The sequence below is a fragment of the Leptonychotes weddellii genome, chromosome 4 (genome assembly GCF_054177405.1).
Source record: "Leptonychotes weddellii isolate Sample4059 chromosome 4, ASM5417740v2, whole genome shotgun sequence".
NCBI lineage: Eukaryota > Metazoa > Chordata > Mammalia > Carnivora > Phocidae > Leptonychotes > Leptonychotes weddellii.
Window position 1 is genome coordinate 83,565,681 of NC_138372.1, and position 23,507 is coordinate 83,589,187.

The 23,507-nt window shown below is 40.5% G+C and overlaps 1 protein-coding gene across 3 annotated transcripts in view; it reads left to right on the plus strand.

Annotated features, from left to right (window-relative positions):
- EEIG2 (EEIG family member 2) overlaps positions 1-23,118 on the plus strand; it is a 62,245-nt gene extending 39,127 nt beyond the window's left edge. For all 3 annotated transcript variants that reach the window (XM_081815590.1, XM_081815589.1, XM_081815591.1), the window contains 6 exons: positions 7,194-7,297; positions 11,198-11,293; positions 11,436-11,625; positions 11,722-11,849; positions 12,642-12,711; positions 18,937-23,118. In XM_081815590.1, coding sequence (XP_081671716.1) covers positions 7,194-7,297; positions 11,198-11,293; positions 11,436-11,625; positions 11,722-11,849; positions 12,642-12,711; positions 18,937-18,979 — 631 coding nt within the window. In that variant the 3' untranslated portion in view covers positions 18,980-23,118. The remainder of the gene's footprint in view (positions 1-7,193; positions 7,298-11,197; positions 11,294-11,435; positions 11,626-11,721; positions 11,850-12,641; positions 12,712-18,936) is intronic.
- Positions 23,119-23,507: the final 389 nt, after the last annotated feature.

The window sequence follows — 23,507 nt, forward strand, 5'->3', positions numbered from 1 at the left end:
AGGAACAGGTTGGGGCTGGGAGCTTGGGTGTTGGACATGTTACATTGGAGATCCCTATTTAACATCCAGTCAGGCACTTCAAGTAGGCAGTTGGATATGACACTACAGAGGAGGCCCAGGCTGGAGATACAAATTTGGAAATCATGACATCTTCAGCACATAGAGAGTAGTTAAAGCCATGACATTTGATTAAATGACCCAGAGGGAGTGAGTATAAAAAGACTGAGGGGTGGGACACTCCAATGTGTTGGAGACTGGGGAGACAGGGAAGAACCAGCAAAGGAACAACTGTGAGAGAGGAGGAAGAAACCAAAGGAGAGGACCGTCCTGAAAACCAAGTGAAGGACGTGTTTCAAAAAGGAGAGAGTAATCGGCTCTGTCCCACACCGTGGACGTGGATCACAGAAGATGAGGACTGAGAACTGACCTTTGGCTCTGCAGTCAGAGACCATTGGTACCTTTGACAAGCACTTCGGTAGAATGCTCTGAGCCTGCAGCCTTACTGGAGTGAGTCAAAGAGGGTTTGGGAGGAGAAAAATTGGAGACAATATAAACAATTCTTATGAGGAATTTTGCTGCAAAAATAGGAACAGAAAATGGAGTTACAAATAAAAAGAGGATACAGGGTCAAGGCAGGTCTTTGGGATTGTTTTTTTTTTTTTTTCTTAAAGATTTTATTTATTTGACAGAGAGAGACATACTGAGAGAGGGAACACAAGCAGGGAGAGTGGGAGAGGGAGAAGCAGGCTTCCTGTGGAGCAGGGAGCCCGATGCGGGGCTCGACCCCAGGACCCTGGGACCATGACCTGAGCCAAAGGCAGACACTTAATGACCGAGCCACCCAGGCGCCCCTGGGATTGTTTTAAGATGGGAGATAGTTCAGTATATTTGTGTACTGATATGAATGGTTCAAGAGAGAAGGAGAGATGTGGTACAGAAGAGAAAAAGGACAGTTGCTAGACAGTGTCCTTGGATTGTCAAGAGGAATGAGGCAGAGAATGTGGCTTCAGATTCAGGTATATGAAAAGTGGAAGCAAATAGAAGTTATTTTCAAATTGTTCCTGATTTCTTAGTGAAATAGGAAACAAGATGATCACTGAAGAGTGGGGATGGGAAAGATGGAGGTGGGGGTTTGAGGAAAGATGTGTAAAAGTCCTCTCAGAGCATAGGAGAGTGAATGGAATGGGCAAAGGCAATTCCTGAAGACAATTGAAAAAGAAAGTTAATTATATATTATTTAAAGATCTGAGAAAAAATATATTTAGAAAAGAAAACCTTAATTATTTCCCTGTGCATCAACTTCATGTTTTTTTAAGAGTAATGTCCAGGGGCGCCTGGGTGGCTCAGTTGGTTGAGTGTCCAACTCTTGATTTTGTCTCCGGTCATGATCTCAGGGTGGTGGGATTGAGCCCCATGTCAGGCTCTGCGCTCAGCAGGGAGTCTCCTTAAGATTATCTCTTTCCCTCTCCCTCTGCCCTTCCCACTGCACTCTCTCTCACTCTAAAATAAATTTTTTTTTTAAATTTTAATAGCAGTGTCCATATAGTTCCCTATTTACAGTGTTTTGTAAAGATGAAAATACATATTTTTGTAAAAATGAATTATTGATTAAACTATGCGTTTTACTATAACTTATCCTTCCTGTGCTGTCATCTCTCAAACCATAATTTCCTGGCTTATTTCTTTACATCCTGCTCTCTTAGGACTAAACAATTTTTGCTATACTGTATTTGGCTTCTTAGGTAACAATATTTTTCTAGTGGAATCAGCTTAGGGTGAAATGAGAAAATGAGCAGCAAAACTAAGTAGAAGAAAAGGAACTCATCATTCCTTCTTGTGAACTTATGAATATTCCCTTTCTGGCCCTTTCTCTACCATTTTATCTATTTGTGCAACTCAAATACTAAAGAGCTCAAAAATAGATCATCTTATGTTCTATATTATCTCCAGGAATGTAAATCTGACAGTCTAGAGTTTACACTTATAGAGAAAGATGTTTATAACTCATTAGAGTAAACAGGCCTTACCTAATCCCAAAATACATAAAAGTATTTCTTGGGAAAAACAAACCCCCAATATTTATTTTCTCTTTTCTCTGAATATCTGAAATTGTACACGTATCAGTGGAAAAGGGGCAGCTCTGACACATCCATGCACTTGCACATGCTGAATATAGACTGAATAGGAAAGTGTTTAAATGACTGATGGAAAAAGTAAATTATTTTTATTAGGTTGTATTTCAATATATATCAGAAATGTAAAATCACAATGCTTTAGAGCTGAAAAGAATGTTGGAGGTTGTCTAGTCCAGTGATTTTTTTTTTTCAGAATATTTAGCCACAAAGTCCTTCTGCTTAAATGTATGATGACTCCCAGTATATCACATTCTTCTATTGAGGGGCAAAAAGGTAGAGTACCTTAGTACCCCTGAAGTCTCTAAGGGAGCTTCACAAAGCCAGTTTTAAAAGTATTATATAGGGCGCCTGGGTGGCTCAGTTGGTTAAGCGACTGCCTTCGGCTCAGGTCATGATCCTGGAGTCCCTGGATCGAGTCCCGCATCGGGCTCCCTGTTCGGCAGGGAGTCTGCTTCTCCCTCTGACCCTCCCCCCTCTCATGTGCTCTCTCTCATTCTCTCTCTCTCAAATAAATAAATAAAATCTTTAAAAAAAAATAAAATAAAAAAGTATTATATAATCCAAGTTCTCATCTTACGGATGAGGAAACTAAGGCACAAAGCAATTGAGTGACATGACTATTTGTAAGACCTAGATGTATGTAACTAACTGCTGGGGAGGTTCATTCTACTATTCTCTCTGCTTTTGTCTATCTTTGAATTTTTCATGATATAAAGTTTTTAAAAACCTACTAGAGAAACTAACAAGAATATAGCAGATCTTTGGCATTCTCGGCTTTAAATTCTAGCTTGGTATTTTATGAGCAGAGGATCTGTAACATGGCTTGTATGATTTTTCTGAAAGACAAAATGTCATACCATAAACCTGTATTTATGCTTAAGACGGCTGGTAAGTCAGGCTCCTAACTACCTGCCCTGAACTCTGTTTTGTAGTTCTCTGCAACTCATCAAATAGCCACCAACTCTTGTAAAAGAATGAAACTGGCTGAATAGAAAGCCAACCACTAGTACTAATACAGGAAAAGAATATTTCAAGAGAAAAATTATATGCTACACTGGCACCTGACAATTTGGTGGTAACGCAGATCTAGGGATGATGTAATCCTCTTGGGTAGCTGGGGCTCTGGAGCATTCACATTCCAGAAGGAAGGAAATTACGATTTGTCAAAATGACTTAGTGACTATTACTGTCTCCCAATTTAATTCTTGAAACAACTCTGTGATGCATTATCCATATTTTTTAAGTGAGGACCTTGAGGCTCAGAGGTTAAGGAACTAATTTGTCCAGGGTCCCAAGATTCAAGATTCACTCATTTATTCAGTACATATGCATTGATCGTCTACCATGTGCTAACATTTACCAAACTAAATTAAGACCAGCCCCTGCTCTGAAGGATTCACTGTTTATTTGGGAGATAGACACAGAACATATGATGCTCTCAAGGCATAGAGGAGAGTCCCTAACTATTTTTTCTTAAAATCCAGGAAAGTCTTCCCTGGGTGGGGGGTGGGGGGTGAGAGGGGGTGACACTGAGCTAATTTTTAGAGGATGAATAGGAAATTACGAAGCAGAGGAGGTAGGTAAAGACACTCTAGGAAAAGAAAATGACTTGCTTGAGTTTATGGCATTATTACAGGGCATGAATACCAAGTAGGTGGTATTGTCATTTTAGGTTATTTTTCACATACTCTAAACATTACTGTGAAATTAAAATTTCATCTCTTTCATTCTGTAATTGAGCTATATTACACAATTTCTGATAAGGGATACAAAAACATTTTCAGAACAAAAAGGGGTAACAGAATAAAAACTGACACTACTAAGCACTCAGTGATTATTTATTCAACATGACTGAGTTGTCTAGGGAGACTTAGGAGAGCTGCCAAGGCCCAGCTAAGATTTTAGATTGTAAATTTGCCTTAATATCATTCATTCCCCATCGTTAATGAATTTTCTCCATAATGCTTAGTTGCCCCAGTGTTTGAGCAGTTCATGAAGAAGGCTAAAATTATCCAGGGTTGGGGCTCTTCAAGGTTTTGGAGACTACAGAACAAGGGGTGCCAAACTGAAGGTATTGCTAAAAGGGTTATGGCCCTGAAGTCAGGCTACGCAGGAAAAGGGTGGAGCCCGAGGGAGACTAGGTGGGGGGAAGGGAAGAGGCCACAGGCCAGGAGCTCTGAAGGCTGGAGAACGGGTCTGAAAGGTGGAAGGATGGAGACACTGTAATCAGGCCACCTGTGAAAGAAGAACAAAGGACCTGGTATGAAAAAGGTAGGACAGGCCGGCATGGGTCATGATGAATGATTAATGACTGTGACTGTAGGCTCCATTCTTTGTAAGTGTATTTGTTTTGCATATTACTTTTTCTTATGGAATATTGAATGCATGGGGGGTTTTTTTTCCACTATTATTTTACATTATTTAAAAATCCAGCCTTTGGTAATTGAAGAGGTAGGTCTAGGACAGACTGCAAAAGGCCTTGTATTACCATTCTAAGGAGTTTGAGCTTTATCTGGAAGGAGCTGTGGAAGTGTTTTAAATCAAGGAATAACATGTTCACATGCACACTTCAGAAGGACCACAGTGAAAATAGCACGGATAGAGGGAGGCCGACTAGTGAGGAGACTCTTGTGGTCATAAGGTACAAAGAAGACCAAACTGAAGTAATTAGTGGAGGCTGAGAAGAGATGATGAATAGGAAAAATATGAGAGAATCTGTGTGATTTGGAAATTGATTGGATATGGAGAAATGCAAGTAGGGAGGACCCAGAGGCAGCATCTAGGATTCTGGTTTTGGTTACTTTATGGACCATGATGGCATTCAGAGTTGGGGAATACAAGAAGAAAGCAGATTTGGGAAAAAGAAGATGGCTTTGGTTGGGGATATATTGACCTCAGTGTACTTGCAGGACACATACTTGAAAGTATCCCCAATAGGGGGTGCCTGGGTGGCTCAGTCAGTTAAGCATCCAACTCTTGATTTGGGCTCAGGTGATGATCTCAGGGTCCTTGATCTCAGATCAAGCCCCATGTTGGGCTTGCGCTGGGTGTGGAGCCTACGTAAGATTCTCTCTCCCCCTGCCCCTCCCCCACCCCTACCCCTATTCATGTTCTAGATAGATAAGATAGATTGACAGATGATAGATTTTTTAAAAAGAAAATATCCCAATAGGATGTGCAGTTTTGGAATTTAGGAGATCATATGATAGAAATTATCTATAAATTAAATAGGTTTAATGGTAATCTTAAATGTCTGTTCAAGGACCTGAATAGCCTGAGGATTCTATTGAGATAATATAGTAAGAATTTAAGAATTACCACATAGCATATGTACACACACAATATATTCACATTTACACGTGTGTACATACATGTATAGTTTTATATGTACATATATGAACATGCACACACTAATAACCACTACTTTGAAGTGTACAATTTGTTTTATATTGCTTTACATTTTTTTGTTACTGTTGCATCTGGCCAGTTTAATGTTTTATATAGATTAAAAAGATAAATTCTGTAGATTAAGGCAGCTGAATGACAATTATTGAACTGTCACGAAAATATTAAACTGTGGTGTATTTAATGTGTGGCATTAGCCCCCCACCCAAGATGTCTACGTTTTAATCCCCAGAACCTGTGAATATGTTGGGTTAAATGGCAAAGGAGAATAAGGTGGCAGATGGAATTAAGGTACTAATCTGCTGACCTAAAATAAGGAGATTATTCTGGGTTCTCCAGATGGACCCAATATAATCCCAAGGGTCCTTAAAGGGAAGAGGTATAATTCAAGGGAAAAGGTAATTGGAAGAGTATCAGGGTCAGAGGGAAATGTGAACTACAGGACAGTTAGAGAGAGATGGGACCTTTCTGGCTTTGAAGATGGAGGAAGGAGCCATGAGCTAAGGAATGCAGGTGGTCTCTGGAAGCTGGAAAAGACAAGGGAAGAGATTCTCCCCCAAAGCCTCCAGGGAGGAATGTGGTCCTGCCAACACCTTGATTTTAGTCCAGTGGAGCATATGTCAGACCTTTAACCTACAGAAATGTAAGATAATAAATTTGTGTTAAGTCTCTAAGTTTGTGGTAATGTGTTACAGCAACAAGAGGTAACTAATATACTCAGGCTAACTAATTTTTGGTCATCTTTATTTTGGAAATACTTTTCTAGTTTATTTTAGTGATCTTTATTTTGGAGGTACTTTGCTAGTGCGTTTTGAATTTCAATGAATACAAAATAACAAAAAGAATTGCCATATAGTGGGTCAGTTTCACTGTCCCTTCAGCCACCTTCCTATTTTACCTCAGGTCACCAAGGGATAGTCTCTAGGAGGATGTGTTTTTGTTTTGTTTTTTTTTTTAGACTATCAACCTTAATAGGTTAGGGATGTTTTATTTTAAAAAAGAAAGATTCTTGTTAGAACTCAGACTTGCCCCTCCCTGCTTCACAGCCTCCACATGGAGAGAGGAGCCTTGAATTAGCCAATGAAAATATACCCATCACCTACCCCAGAGAATCCAGCCCAAAAAGCAAATCTAAACAACTGGAGTTCTTTACAGACTCCCCCTGGGGCAGGTGAACTGTTTACAGAGAACCATGGGTACCGTTTATAAGACGTTAGTAGAGCCAACAAGAGAGCTTAGGCACTGGAGCAGGAAGCATGATACAGCCTCACAACCTCGGGCACCAAGGGGCTTAATGCACCCCCTCTGTTTCCCTGCATCGTCTGAGTTGACGGCTGAAGCATCCTCCACTGATGGTGCCGGGGACACACGGACAGAGCCTCTCTTTCCCACACTCCATGAAGGCAGTGCCCTTTCTGGTCTCACATTTTCTGTTGAGTAAAAATCCTTTTTCTCCCCCATGAATCCTATTCCAGTTTTGAGGAAGCTCGTACAGTATTTGTTGATTTTTATTACGCTCACCCTCAGAGGTAACATTAAGCACGCACCTTACTAAGGCTGTATACTGACCCCACATCCAGTCTTTAACACTATTTCAAGCTTTCAGATTCACCCATCAATCAAGTTCTGATCCTTAGAAATACTTATTTATAGGCCTCCTTCTACATCGATGTCTATACCAATTGCTGGTGAATCTGAATCTCTGGAAGAAGACAGAAAAGGTGGAGAGACTCTCAAAATCCATCTTGGAATAGCAGGTACGGGTGTGTGTGGCATACTGGTTTTTTCGTTTGTACTACTTGACATCCTAAAAGATTCCCAAAGTCCCACCCAGATTTAAAATTCTTTGGGTAGATGGCTTGATGAAATGGGCCAATAATTATCAGCGGAGTTTTAATTACACAGTTTTTGGTTAAGCCAATGCTTCATTTGTCTGAAACAGATTGCCCTGACAGATTAAGAGCTAAACGTTGCAGTGACACACCGCCCCCCCCCCAATTGTGTACTTTGGCAGGAGTTTGCCTATTCCACATGCCCAGCAACCTGTCAGGTGTTGCTTCTCCTCCCTGGATCACTTTCCTCTGTCAGTGGTGCCCAAACATGAGTGTACATCAGAGTCACCTGGTGGGCTTGTTAAACCTGCAGCCGGAGGTTCTGATTGGGTGGATCGGGGTTGGGGCCTAAAAATTGCATTATTGAGTTCCCAGGTGACACGGATGCTGCTTCTCTGGACAGACTCCCAGCCACAGTCAGAATCTGCTCCAGGAGTTAAAAGCAGGGTGGGGAAAATGTTAAACTGGCTGAAGAAAAAAGACTTCCGGAGCTTCCTTTCTTCTCTTCTTTTCTTTCTTGTGAGGGAGGTTATTATTTGAAAGAATGAAAAGAAAGGTGTAGTGATGGGATTAACATTTTCATCACCTTTCTAGATATGCAAAGATAAGGTTTCTTGTTGATAATAAGGACTACAGTTCTCATGATTTAGGATCAATCCTTTGCATACTTTTAAACTTTCCGTTAGCTCCTTCTCTTTGGTATTTAAATATTCTGAATTCTTTATTTTTAAAAAAACTCACTGGCCCTACATCCTCCGTCTACTGCTCTTCTGTGGGTTCATGCTCTTCTTCCTGCAGCCTCCCCTCCCCTGCTTCTCCCCCCTTCCCCTTCCCTCTTTCACGCCTTTTAGAGCCAAACTTCTAGGAAGAATACTGTGCATTTATTCCTAAACACATGTGACACCTGGCTTCTGGCTTCTGCCCTGTCTTGATTATGTCTCCAGTAACATGACTGTCAAATCCTGTGGGCGTTTTTTCTGCTCTCACCTGACTTGGCCATTTACTCTTTCTTGAAGCCTTCTTTTCCCTTGGCTCCCACCTCTCTGACCTTTCCTTCTCTAGCATCTTGGAGGCTCTTCGTCTTCTCCCACCTTCCTCTTAAATACTGATGTTCCAGAGTTCAGTTCCCTCTACTTACCGTCCCTGGGCAATATACTCTATACCCTTGGATTTAACTGTCACATTCATGTAAATGTGATCATGTAAATATGAATCGAACACTTCGGTTTACAAATCTGTGTTGCCTCCAGACCTCCCTCCTAAACTCCAGGTGCACATTTCCAAATGCTTTCTGGGAAGGTCCACTTCATGTTCCCTGTTCTACTGAAATGCTTCTGTTTCTCCTCAGCCATACTCCAAGTTCTTCCAGATCAGGTCTTACTTGTCTTTGTACCTCCAGCGTAAGGCCAGGGGCACAGGAGCAATCCACTGCATGGTGACCTGGCGTCCTCAGGGTCCCCACACCTGGCACAAGTCTTCCCAGCCCTTCCTCCTGCATCTTCTGTCTCACTTATCCTTGCGCACTCGAGTACTCGCCAGTCAAGCCCTGCCACTCGTGCCCGCGAACCACCTCTCTCTCTCAGCTGGGTTCTTGTGAAAACCTTCACTCCTCCACGCCCTGTCCATCCTGGGGCCTGGATGTAGATTAGTCACATCACACCTTTGCTTAAAGCCAGTGAATTATTTCCTTCTTTAAACCCATAGAAAGTCCCTCACGACCAGGCATCTGTTCATCTCTCTTTTCCCTTCAGTCATATCTGCCCAACTACCCAGTGTTCTGACTGTACCAAGCTGTCTGCTCTCTGCAAATGAGGCATGCTTTTCCCCACCAAGTCTCGCCAAGGAGTTGCTATACGTGCTTAAAGACCTCGAGGTAGGGGCACCTGGGTGGCTCAGTTGTTAAGCATCTGCCTTCTTCAGCTCAGGTCATGATCCCAGGATGCTGGGATCAGGCTCCCTGCTCAGCAGGAAGCCTGCTTCTCCCTCTCCCACTCCCCCTGCTTGTGTTCCCTCTCTCACTGTGTCTCTCTGTAAAATAAATAAATAAAATCTTTTTTAAAGGGGGGGAGGCGCCTGGGTGGCTCAGTCGTTAAGCATCTGCCTTCAGCCCAGGTCACCATCCCAGGGTTCTGGGATTGAGCCCCGCATCAGGCTCCCTGCTCAGCGGGAAGACTGCTTCTCCCTCTCCCACTCCCCCTGCTTATGTTCCCTCTCCCACTCCCCCTGCTTATGTTCCCTCTCTTGCTGTCTCTCTCTGTCAAATAAATAAATAAAATATTTAAAACATAAAAATAAATTTAAAAAAGACCTCGAGGTAGCCTCCTCTATGGGGTCTTGCCCCCACTACCAGGTAGTGTTCGATGTACTTATCCTTCCAAGCTCTTAGTAACACTTTCTCAGTGCTTGCCACATTGTATTATAACCACTTCTACCTCTAAACTCTGAGCATTTATTTTGTACTCCCTTTATCTTTTTTTTAAGATTTTATTTATTTATTTGAGAGAGAGAATGAGATAGAGAGAGCACATGAGAGGGGGGAGGGTCAGAGGGAGAAGCAGACCCCCTGCTGAGCAGGGAGCCTGATGCGGGGGATGCGGGACTCAATCCCGGGACTCCAGGATCATGACCTGAGCCGAAGGCAGTGGCTTAACCAACTGAGCCACCCAGGCGCCCCTGTACTCCCTTTATCTTATATACTACTGGGCACCTGACTTGGTAAGAGCTTAATAAATAATTATTGAATGAATACATTTTGAAAACCAATAGATAAATGAATTAAAATCTGAGCCAACTCTCAGAATAAAAGGTTAGTCCTATATAATTCCTGATATGAACCAGTACTTTGGGTTTCGATCTTGCTGTAGCTCATTTTTGTTGTTTAGAACCACTGTAAAGCAGGCCCAGGGATGCTGGTTTGGATTCCTATCTTGTGGCCCATCCAGAAGTGAGAAACCTTTGCAGAAGGGCCAGGTCACTCCAGTAGCCTCCTTGTTGAGCAGCATTCCTTGGTCCAGCTGCATCCAATATCATCTATAGACCTGCTGCTATAATTGCTGTGTTACTCAGTTGGTTTCCTTTTGCCTCTAAGTGAAAAACAGTTCTAGTTTCCAAATATTTCACACTAATGAAAATCGCCACAGTTTTGCATTCTGAGGAAGCTGGTTCTGGAAATATATAATTGGCATCTGGAATATGCATATTATCAGGGAATGGCTAGAAACTATGGCTTTGACCCTGGGTTGGTTTTTTGGTTTGGGGTTTTTTGGGTTTTGTTTTGAGTTTTTTGGGGGGTTTTTTTGTACATTTACTTTGAAACTGAATACTATAATCAATTCCTGAGAACTTGTATTCTCACTGCTACATTCCATGCTGTGTTGATTTAAACCACAGACATTTGCCCAAATTATAGCCTAGCATTAGCAATACTAACATTAAAGTAACGGAGTGCTCTTTAGTTTACTGCTGTGATGGATTTTTTGAGAGCAAAAGATTTCCTCAGAAAGCACACAAAAACCTGGATATTTTGTGAGTATAAGAATACATCCGACTCACTTTTATTAGAGAAATACTGAATGTCAAAGCTGAAATGGTTTTATTTAAGAGAGTGCTGTTAAATCTTATGAAAAAAAAAACTATTCAATAAACTAAGTTTTTTGTATTTCTTGCAATGCAGTTGACATTGTACCAATTTAAAAGGGTCTCTTTCACTTTGTAACTAATTTTTCTTGATAATGAACTTGGCAGTTTACAAAATCTGCAGATGAGAATACAAATTGACCATTGACTTGTCGGCAGTCATAGTAACACTGTGTTATGACATTGCAGATCTTTCAGCAAAGAGTGCCTCTGTTCCAGATGAACTTGGTGCCTGTGGACATTCTAGAACATCAAGCTATGCAAGCCAGCAGTCCAAAGTATCAGGTAGAGGCTAACAGTGAGGTTGAAATCCTTAGATATTTATTGCTCTAAAGGATTAATTGAAATTGCTGGGGTGTGGAAGAAGAATGCTTCATTGCAGCGTATTTGATGTTAGTGTTTTATCCAGAGCGCTTTTCTCTGACAGGGTATAGCTCGTGCCACTCCCGGTCATCCAGTTTCTCTGAGCTCTGTCACAGGAGAAACACCTCAGTGGGAAGCACATCAACGGGAATTGAAAGCATTCTAGAGCCGTGTGATGAAATTGAGCCAAAAACAGCCGAACCAAACCTTGATCCAGCCAGCAAAGAAGATACTGCTTCGGAACTGCTCACCAGGTATCCTTTCAGTCTGTGTTTAAATGGGGAGAAAAAAACCAACTTTGTTCTCATAAGAAAAAGGAGGGGGAAAAATTTTTTTAATTATTTTCCAAGATGCCCAGTGAAGCAAGATTCTGTAGAATCTCAGCTGAAGCGAGTCGATGACACCAGAGTGGACGCAGATGATATTGTGGAGAAAATCCTACAGAGTCAAGACTTCAGCCTTGATTCCAGTGCCGAAGGTATATGGGTAATATTAAATGTGCATAGATGTCTGCAACCCAGGTCCGTGTAGTCCATGTGCTCAACAGGGAAGGGGCCCTACATCACCCTGACTGTTGCACGTCGATAAAATGAATTTCATTGCCCATGAAAATCTGAAGATAACTATGTAGCTCATTTATTTCCAGGAATGGATATCAAATTGGGAAAAGAATGAACCTGAGTTTAAAAACATCAATTTTGATGAGAGGTTTTATTGTGTATGCTTCAACGTCCACCATGTTTATATACCTTATGGACGATGTCTACGTCTGTTTTGACATAACTGGACACTAGTACTTCACATCACTGTGTAATTTGGAGGGTTGGGTGGTGATCTTGAGATGATAGTGAATAATAATAGAATCCTTTATTCCTTCCTCAACATTTTCACTGAGGCTGAAAATTTACATGCCACCAGTTTGAAAGGTGTAATTATCCATGCTGGTGTGAATAGAGAGCAGTTAACAGTGGACTTAGTTTTACTATGTAACTGGTTGTAAAGAGAAATAATTAAACCTTACTTGTGGAAATTTATAGGAAGAGATGTCTTCTTTACTCAGTTTTAAAGAAAAATAGCTTTAGGGAAGTTGAGAAATAACTATGAGGATATCTTCTAAATTGCCTGTTTGAAAACATGCGTGCAGTTTTTTAAGTTTTTTATTTCTTTAATAAAACTGAAATGTAAAATATAAATGGAGTACAATAGGAATATTATTTGACGACAATCTAGTAAGTGTACCTATAACAAGTATTTTAAATGTGAATTGCAGAAGAAGGCCTGAGGTTATTTGTGGGTCCTGGGGGAAGTACGACCTTCGGCAGCCATCATCTTCCAAATAGGTACGTAGTCCAGACAGTCTCTTAAAGAATACACTGCCTTTTTCTTTTAAATGTTCTTGAGTGGAAGATGAAGGGTACAAAGTTTGTATTAAACTGAGGTTAGAAAACACATACAGTGCTTCCATGAGAAGAATTACAGCTCTGAGTTTTCCTTGAGTATGTTTGAAATTGTTTTATAAGTTTATTTGTTGATTTTCTTTTTTTTTTTTTAAGATTTTATTTATTTGACAGAGAGAGACACAGCGAAAGAGGGAACACAAGCAGGGGGAGTGGGAGAGGGAGAAGCAGGCTTCCCGCCGAGCAGGGAGCCCGATGCAGGGCTCGATCCCAGGACCCTGAGATCATGACCTGAGCCAAAGGCAGACGCTTAACGACTGAGCCACCCAGGCGCCCCTATTAGTTGATTTTCTTAAGTGTGTTTTTAGAATGTATTAGTAGAGGACCAGAAGAGCATTGGGCAAGATGCAATGAAAAAGGATGTTTAGAAAAGAGTTCTTAGGGGGCGCCTGGGTGGCTCAGTTGGTTAAGCATTTGCCTTCGGCTCGGGTCACGATCCCAGGGTCCTGGGATCAAGTCCCACATGAGGCTCCCTGCTCCACGGGGAGCCTGCTTCCCGCTCTCCCTCTGCTGCTCCCCCTGCTTTTGTACTCATCCTCTCTTGCTCTCTCTCTGACAAGTAAGTAAAATCTTAAAAAAAAAAAAAAGTTCATAGCCTGATATTTTAGAAAGAGCAAAGCAGAATTACCTTTCAGTCAGTGATCTTGTCTGTTGTGAGCAGTTACACAGCCACTCAGCAGCGAACACTTAGTATTAACCTTTTTTGTACTCCCCTCTTCTCCACCCTACAAGAGTCTAACCTACATACTAAGAACAGCTCAGAAAAACCAAACATCATTTTGGGAGTTACTCAGATTCAGATGAAGAAAAGGCACTTTTCTTTGCCAGACTTACCATTCAGATTCCCAGCCCTGCAGCAAATAGTCATGAGCACTGATGCTCAGAACACTTGAGGAATTCTGATCTCTGCCCTGATGTGCACCCCCGATACTCAGTATTTCCACGTAATATTTATGTAGAGTTCCAGGATAAGTCAGAGTTGTGTTAGGGAGCCCTCCTTGGTCCGAGACAGTTATTTTATTCTCTAATGCTCACAACCTCAAAGAATGTCTCATTCATTTGTTCCACCAGTACTAGTCTTATTGAGTACCTCCTATGTGTCCAGCACATCGCAGGGTCCAAAAGATACGAAGCATAACAGTAAATACCTACAATCAGATGTGATAGGTAGGTAAGAGAGGGACATACAAAGAGACTATGAGGAAATAGTTCATTTGAACTGGGGATTTTAGAGGATGTAAGCACAATTTATAGTTTTCATTACCTCTCCCTGACTTATCCATTCATTAAATTCAGTAACTATTTATTAAGCCAAGTCATGGGTAAGGATGCAAAGCAGAAAGACCCAGCTCATCCTCAGCTAGCTTGTGTTCCTAGGGTTGGCAAATTACAGCCTGTGAGCCAAGTTGGCCCACTGCCTATTTTTGTAAAAATAATTTTATTGGAATACAACAGCACCTATTTATGTATTACCTATGGCTGCTTTGATGCTCCAGTAGCAGAGTTGAGTAGTATGTAGAGATCACAATGGCCCACGAAGCCTAAAATATTTATTCTCTGTCTCTTTGTAGCAGGTGAGATAGACAAACTAAAATTTATAGCAGTATAGTAAGTACTGTAATATAGAGAAGTAGAGGAAACTGAGAGAAAAAGATAGGGGGAATTGTGTAATTTGGAGGGAAATCTGCATAGATGTCTGCAACCAGAGAAAACCTCCTAGAAAGTTGACACCTGTAAAGAGTCTTGGAGAGAATTAAGAGGTAAATGGAGGTTAACAGGTGGATATGAGGAAGACAAATATTCCTGGTAATAGGTTCAAATAGAATGAACTTGTAGGTATAATAATTATATCATTATATAATAGTAAATATATAATAATTATAGATAACACTTACTGAGCATTTATTTATGTACCAGGCACATATGTGTTTCATTCAGTTCTTACATTATCTCTTTCAGTACTCACAAAGTACTATCATTAGTTTTTAAAAAGAGAAAACAAAGAGGTCAAAGAAATTTGCCCAAAGCCTTAAAACTAATAAGTGATAAAACCAAGATTCAAACTACTGTCTCTTTGAGTCTAAACACATTTGTGATAGCTAACTATCATACCTTGCTGGCCTGTGAATAACCTGACCTATTTAGGGAGTTGCCAGCGAACAGGTACTCCTGAAGAGGGGGCATGGGAAGGAAGCTGTGGGACATGAGGTTGGCAGCAGTCTCAAAGCCAGGCTGTAAATGGCCTCTATCACCATAACAAAGAGTCTATTATCTTTTTTTATCATGTGTACAGTTTGATCATTCTTTGCAGGAAAGTGATCTATCAGATGGGCATTTTAGAAAACTAGCCATAATTTGTAGCAGGTTGGGTGGGTCGGGGGGAGATTGGAGCAAGGAGAGACTAGGAGAGGCATCTGTGAGGACAGTGATAAGTACGGTCGAGAGAACATGTGTTTTTGAGTTAAAGAGTTTGGGTTCATATCCTAGCCAGACCACTTTTGGGGCCTTGGTAAATCTTTTAATCTCAATGGAATTTTAGTTACCCCCGTTGAAAAGTGGGGGTAATCATGGGATTGATTTAAAGAGTAAATGACATAATATACTCAGTAAGCTCTAGCAATTATCAATTTAGGTAGAAGAACCGCAAACAATACAGTTCCAACCAAAAGGAACCAAAATAGGAAATGCTCAAAGACACAAGCTATCTCTACTCTCATTTCAGACTGCTCAGGGTCCAAGTCAGACTTCCCACCCCTATCTGCTTTACTGATGTTATTAACCTCTGTAAGGCTTATTTTCCTCACCTGAAAAATGGGAGTGATAAATATTACCTAACTCATAGGATTTTACTGAGGATTAAATTAGATAACTAATGTAAAGTATTTAACACAGTGCCTAACACATGGACAGCTCTCAGTATATGCTGGTTGTATATATTGTTGTTATTCCAAGGAAGGAAAAATGATTTCTATTTGAGAGATAATCTAGAACTTAGGATATAAAAGCATTCATAATTTTGAGTCCCGCCCCCTTTCCAAATGAATGTTAGAAGAATCATCACCCAATGCATGAAAGCCTAACGTGATAATTAGGGGTTGAAGTAGATGTCACATGCCACAGAAAGGCTGAGAAATGTTAGAGATCGTGTATTATGATGAAAAGAGAATGGGCCATGCAGTCATACATGGATTCCATTCCTGGCTTAGCCATCATAACCCAGCTTGGCTATAATCCTGACAAATTACATCTCTTACTTGCCACCAAAAAGACTTATCGCTGGGGTTAACGACACAGGCTCTGGAGTTGGGCTCCCTGGGTTCAGTCCCAAGCTCCACCGAGTATCAGCTGTGTGTCTTCAATAAGTCACCCCACTTCTCTCTGCCTCAGTCTCCTTACCTACAAAATAGTGATGATAAAGGAACCCACCTCGTAAGAGTTATAAGGCTTAAATTAAGTGAGGTAAGACATGTCAATGACTAAAACAACATCTGGCATGCAGTAAACACTCAAATACTTAATATGCACTAATTAAAGGTCTCTCTTGCAGAGTTATTGTGAAGTGCCCAGCATAATACTTGTATACGTAGGCTCTCCGTCACTAGTTGGTGTGATGAAGACAGACGAATGTGTTAGCATCAGACCTATTCTGAGAGAGAAACTGGCAGCACAAGATGAAACTAGAATCATTTACTCAGGCACTGAAGAGGCACAAGAACCATACATACCTAGTTAAGAAAGTGAACCCATGAGAATGAAGAGAACAGAGCAACAAGCAATAGAGACCTGGGGAGCAACACCCCCAGTAATCCCCTTGAAGCCTAGTGGGTACAGCCTGACCAGCTCAGGGATGCCTACAGAGGTTGCAGGGTTGCACGTCCTTGCTTGCCTTTGAGACATTCAGTTTCTGACAGAAAGTGCTTTCATTTGTTTCTATTCCTCTCTGTGATTTGTCTTTCATCTCTGGCCATTTTTAAAGATTTTATCACTGGTTCTTAGTAGTTTGGTTATGATGTTCCTTGGTGTGTTTTTCTTTGTGTTTATTCTGCTTGGGGTTCATGGAGCTTCTTGGATCTGTGGTTTACAGTTTTCCTCAAGTTTGGAAATTCTCCAGCCATTATTTTTACCTGCCCCTCCTTCTGTTTTCCTCATCTACAGATTCTAGCCCCCAGCCTCCCTGAGCTCAGAAAGAGTGACCCCTGCACTCAGAAAGACCACCTGGCTGTGTTGGGGTTCTCCCTGCCGTGCAGGCTGGAAGGACCCTGAAGGAAACCACTTTGGGCTTTCTTCATTGATTTCCCTTCTCTCAGGACCAGTCCTGTACTGCCTGTTGTCCAGTGTATGAAACTGTTATTTTACATGTGCTGTAAAAATGTTCTAGTTATTTAAAGCAGGAGGGAAAGTCCGGTTCCTGTTACTCCATCGTTGCCAGAGTAGAACCATTTTAGGGCCTCTGAAAGCCAGTGTGCAGGGGCGGCGCTCAGCAAGGTCCCTTCAAATTCTGATTGTCTGTAGCTGTGAATGAATGTTCACTGGTGTTTTGAATGTTCCTGTTTCTTCTGCAGAATGAGTCTGTAAGAACAGGAGCCTCTGAGCAGTCAACTGAAAGGTCCAATTCAGTCCACAGTAGGCTGGTAACCAGTACATTACTCCCATTTTTTAGAATTTCCTCTTAAAATTCCATGTGGGAAGAGACCAGTCATGGTGGTTGCTTAAATACCTGTTTTAGTCACAAGGCTTGCAAATTTTAAGTTTTTAGTATTGTCCATATTTCATTAATACAGGTCAGTCAGTACCTGGAATATCAGGGCAAAGGCTAAGCTGCTATTAACAAAGATAACCAAAAATAGAGTGGCCAGGCTGATGAGACAGCTTTGCCTCAAAAGGTGACCCAAGGCCTCTCCATTTTGCCCTTCACCATCTTCCCTACCTGTTGTCAAACTTGGATGGCTGCCAGTCCAGAGCAAGCAATTTCTCTTTAAGCAAGTGAGACAGAGTTGACACATCCCCATTCATGTTCCATGGGGCGGGGAACTAAGTCACATGCCAACACCTGTCAGCAAAGGAGTTTAGGAACTGTGGCCTCTAGCTGAGAAGTCCGTACAGCCTGTAGCCAGAACCATGAAGAAGGAGAGGATAGATTTAGGGGGACAACCAGCAGTATGCCAAACCGAGCTAATGAAGAAATAAACCCCTCTTCAAGATCACTTCACTTTAGGGGCACCTGGGTGGCTCAGTCGGTTAAACGTCCAACTCTTGATTTCAGCTCAGGTCATGATCTCAAGGTTGTGGGATCGAGCCTCCACGCTCAACAGGAAGTCTGTTTCTCTCTTTCCCTCTCTCCCTCTCCATCTGCCCTTCCCCCTGCTTTCACACACTCTCTCTCATAAATAAATCTTTTTAAAAAAATCACTTCACTCTAAATCTGTATTACACCAGTATAATTTACATTACTGACCACATATAAAGACATTGGCATGGGGCACCTGGTTGGCTCAGTCAGTTAAGTGTCCACCTTCGGTTCAGGTCATGATCTCAGGGTCCTGGCATCAAGCCCCATATCAGGCTCCCTGCTCAGTGGGGAGTCTGCTTCTCCCTCTTCCTCTGCCCCTCCCCCTGCTCTTGCTCTCTCTATCTCTCTCAAATAAATACATGAAATCTTTAAAAAAAAAAAAATGAAGACATTGGCATGTTGACTAAAAGAATTCTTTCTAGAAAGGTACATTAAGACAGCACACACTAAAAACAATCACCCATTAACTGCAAGACCTGGATAAATTGCCAGTCAGTATATACTCTTGGATGAGATTGATTTTTAGGATTTACATATAAACAGGTTTCAAGAAAAGATTTCTTGCCACATGCTAAAGATTTAGGAACAATACTAGATTATTGTAGGAATATGTATGACTAGACTAATCCAACGTATTGATGATAAACATTTAATATTTCAAGTATTTTCTATCTGTGATCTCTTTAAACCGTGTGGAAATCAAATCTAGCCGAAAATGCCTAATGCACTATCTCTTTGAGGGCAAGGTTAACCAGAACAGTTTCAAGCATTACAGCTCAAGATCTTGAAGTGTTTTTTTTTTCCCCCTCCTGTTGTAGGGTGGGGTCCGGAGCTTATGAACAAGTTGTGATCAAACGCTAGAAGTCAAGCTGGTGAACTGAAGCTTCCCTGGGGGGTTGAGACATGGGCAGTCAAGCTGTCAAGGCACTTCATTCAAGCACTTAGGAGAAAATGAACATATTTTACAAATGAAGCACGTTCCTCTATTAAGAGGAAAGCCAACACCGATTTCTTCTCGGAAAGTACCCACCACCATCCTGTCCCACCCCCCGAAAGGGAACATCAGAACTGTAGCATCCAGGTGCTGGGCCACGTGTTGCTAGCAGCAGACGGCTTCCGCGGTCACTGCATAGGATAATGAAAAGCCTGCTTTTTCTTTCAGAACCTCCAGGTGGGGAAAGCAACGCTATACATCTGAGTACAGCTCCGTACTGAAGTGTAAAACCTATAGTAGAGGTGCTCAGCAGGTTTGGGCAGTAGTAAGTGAATCATTTGGACCCTATAAATTCTGTCAAGATAGTTATAACCTCTTAAGGAAATCTCCCAGATGCTATCCTACCTACAGTATTGTACTGCTTAGTAACTTTTCTTGATTAAGTAATTGATATAAAGTTTGGGTGTTCATGTTTGGGGGAAAATGTTATACTACAATTTAAACGTGTAGAATGCTTAATTCTCACCGTATCCGTCACAAATGGAGTGTGTTTAAGTCTGAGATATGTGAATGAGTGTAATGCCATTATTTTGCAACACGTATTGTTACTAGTTAATGTTAGATGAGCTGCAGAACTCTTACTAGTGCTATAGATGAGATTCATGGTAAGTTTAATATTTAATAGGTTAAGCTCCCATAAGCACCTTAAGAGCTGTTCTAACTGAATAATATCTGCTGGTTTCAGGAGTCAGAATTCAGAACAGGAGGAAAATTGTAGCATGGTCAGAAACAGTGGCCTTTTCTGTGTAAGTTCAGACTTATATCTGAAACTGAAAATTATTCCAAGGAGGTGGCAGATAAGACAGGGGACAGCTGCTTGACATTACTGACATGGACTCGTGGTTTTCTATTTTAAACTCCGCACAATGGGATACTCTGTTTTTTCCTTTACTCTAACAGTAGTTGTTTTGAGACAGTAGACTATAACATAATCCAATATAGCTTTAAAAGTAAGAATATCTGATCTGGATCCAGTTTAACAAGCTCAGCAGATAGACCATCTTTTTATCAGGTGGGAAGTTTTTCTGGTCTTACATGACAAGTTTTAATGTTCTTGGAGTCACTCAGTCACTGAAGAAAAATGCAGGTTCTATAGAACCAGTAATTCCCAGTCCTTACATTCAAAACCGTGTGCAGAAAAAACACGATACGTTAGAATAACTTTCGTCTAGGTATTTTTGTGTTGGCAAAGTCAGGGGAAAATACATTAAGAAAATATTTCAATGTCCAAATGTAGAGATTTGGAAAAATTCTGAGTAGTTCGTGTTAGGGTTTTAGATTTTTTTAACATTCCAAGGATTAGGTATTCTAAATTAATCCAGTTCTATTGCAAATAGATATTTTTAAAAAGGTGAAACCCCATTTTAGAATCTTTTGAATGTTAAGAGATAGAGTTTGAGTCATTAGTAATACTTTTGTTATTTTATTTTGACAAAGGAACAAAATTGACCTGACCATTTTAGTCTAACCAAGGAAAACCGTTAGCTTAAGTAGTAAAGACTTGCTTGCTCTCTGTAACAAAGTGAGCTGATCCATCCATTATATATTATTGGGGGGGGGTCAAAGTTTTTAATAGAGATATGAAACTAGTGTTTACAGATATTTATGACATGTTTTAAGAACATATTTTTCTATTTTCAAAATATTATTTCTAGGCTATATTTTTTATTGGCACTTCTGTAAATAATTTTGCCATTTTGAAAATGATAAAAGCTATCGATTATAAGCGAAGTTCAGTGAGGATATTCTTCAGCTATGTAAAAGGTCCTGTAATCCAGGCATTGCCCATCTTATCCTTGCCTGCCCTCAGCCTCCTGATACCATTATACAAGACTGGCTCTCAGCATTTTAAAAGGATATAGAAATATTTTTTTTAAAATGTGGAGATCTTGAAAAGCATAAAAATCATGCCCTCTAGGGCACCTGGGTGGCTCAGTTGGTTAAGCGACTGCCTTTGGCTCAGGTCATGATCCTGGAGTCCCTGGATCGAGTCCCGCATCGGGCTCCCTGCTCGGCAGGGAGCCTCCTTCTCCCTCTGACCCTCCCCCCTCTCGTGTGCTCTCTGTCTCTCTCATTCTGTCTCAAAGAAATAAAAAATCTTTAAAAAAAAAAATCATGCCCTCTATAATTTTAGCAACCACCAGATACATCTTGATTTATGTAGTAGGAAGTCATTTTAATAGAAACACTGATGAGGGAAAAGTCAGCACAAGTCTGGATTCCTTTTATTTTGTGTGGCATTGGTGGGCATACTTTGCAATCACATTTATTTACAGTCCCCTGGAAATATTCGTTAAAGTTTGTTTAAATGTCTGCCTGGCTTTTCTGGTTTTTCTTAGAGCATGTACTGTGTAGCTATATCTTAACGATGTAGCTATTTTAAAAAATTGCTTATTTTTTTTAATTTGGGAATTTTTATTTTTTTAAATTTTTAAATTTGTTTTATTGTGTTATGTTAGTCACCATACAGTACATCATTAGTTTTTGATGTAGTGTTGCTTTTTAAATACCAAGTGCACTTTTGGTTCCATTTGGAGTTGAGAAAATTGGATTCGAAAAATTAGATCTTAATAAATTGGTCTTTAAAGTCAAATTTCAAATCACCCAGTCTTGGAGAATTTGCAAATGTATAACATTGTCTTTGTCTAATCCTATCCTAGAGAAAGATTAATGGTATATTAAAGCTATTTATTTGTGGTCAAATAAGGAAGTCTTAAATACCCTGTTTGGGGGAAATAGAGAGGCTGGTCCGAAGCCCACTTCCTGCGACTCGAGCTGGTAACTGAGACCAGAGAGGATGTCCGGTAGCGGGCAGAGCAGCCCTGGGCCATCAGTTTGCATTTTGATGGTTGACTCCCCTTTGAGGTGTGGAAGCCTTCCATATTCAGCAACTGTTGTGGATTAGTACTTTAAAATCTAAGTCTTGACCAAGAATCCTAAAGCCCACCATCCCATTCCAGGAAAATACCATCAGAGAAATGATATCCAAACTAGATTCTTGCGTTTTGTTTTGCTTTTGCGGGAAAACTGTGAGCCATCAAGGTCCACCACTTAGCCCATTTGTTACTAGAAGGAAAACAAATCTTCAGCTAACCTCCAACCAAAACATAAGACATCCAGAAGTAATTTTAGACTGAGATTGCCACGCCAACTAGACCACTTTGCAAACTCAAGCTGACAGTATTAAATATTTAAGTGCTCTGAAGTGTTAGGCTACGTAATACTTACATAATCATATAATAGTGCTTAAAAGAGACTGGACTTATGTGATGGGGTTGCATTTTATTTCAACAGGTCTAACTGGGACAGTTCAGAAATTATACTTGGTCAGTTCTCTTAGATGGTACGTCATGTGAATATATTCAAGTACTGTAATTGAAATTATTAATGCCCCTTTCTGTGTTGGCTTAGGTACTATGCATAATTTTAATAGCTGAGATGTTTAAGAATATAAAGTCTAAAAATATAAAGGATGAAATAAATTTAAAGACTACTCTGGAAATAAAGGCCTTATTACCTTAGATACATGATTTTTCATAAGAGAATATATACACAGTATATTTTAAATAGTCATGTGGGTGGTCTCTACTCCCTATATGACAAAGTGGCAAAATTTTTTATTTACAACAACATAGTCTGCACTTACAAATGTTTATGTTCATCTTATATATATAACAAAATTCTCTTGCTGATATTCATTGACCAAATCCCATGCAGAGGAATACTTAGGATATATTGTTTGATTGTTTTTTGGAAATACATCTTATTCTGGAAGTTGATACAACTTGTGTGTAATCATGTAAATGTTTATGGAAAAAAAATTGTTATGGAAGTGATTCCATTAGTATTGTTCTAATACTTGGAAAATGACCTTCATATTTATATATTTCTTTGACTGTACAACTATAAATCCAGGAAGTTTTTACCCAAAAAAATTTATTGTATTTCTAATAATGTAAAGGTGAATCTTTTACCTGTTCAATAAAAGTCATCTTAAACTTTACAATGTGTATACTTTAAAATGTCCGTTAAGATTCTGTCAGAAATCGGTCAGATTCTTGCCAAGGTAAGAAAACAGAAGTAAAAGGATCAGTATAACTTCACCCTGACGGTTTCCCCTCATTTATTACCAGGTGGTGTAGCACAGACTTGAATCCTCCAGTGAAAGACCCTTCTTTTGAACTCTGAGCTTCACCCTGCAGTGGAGGGAGGCGGGGGGTGGGGCATGGGCTCTAGAGTAAGACAGACCTGAGTCTGAATTCAGGCTCCCTTCTGAACCTCTTTCTAATCAAGGATGGAGATAATACTATCACTGACTCTTCTGTGTTATGAGCAAGAACCCATGAACTATTAGGAATATACCACAGTAAGCACTCCTATTGGGCCAAAATTGGC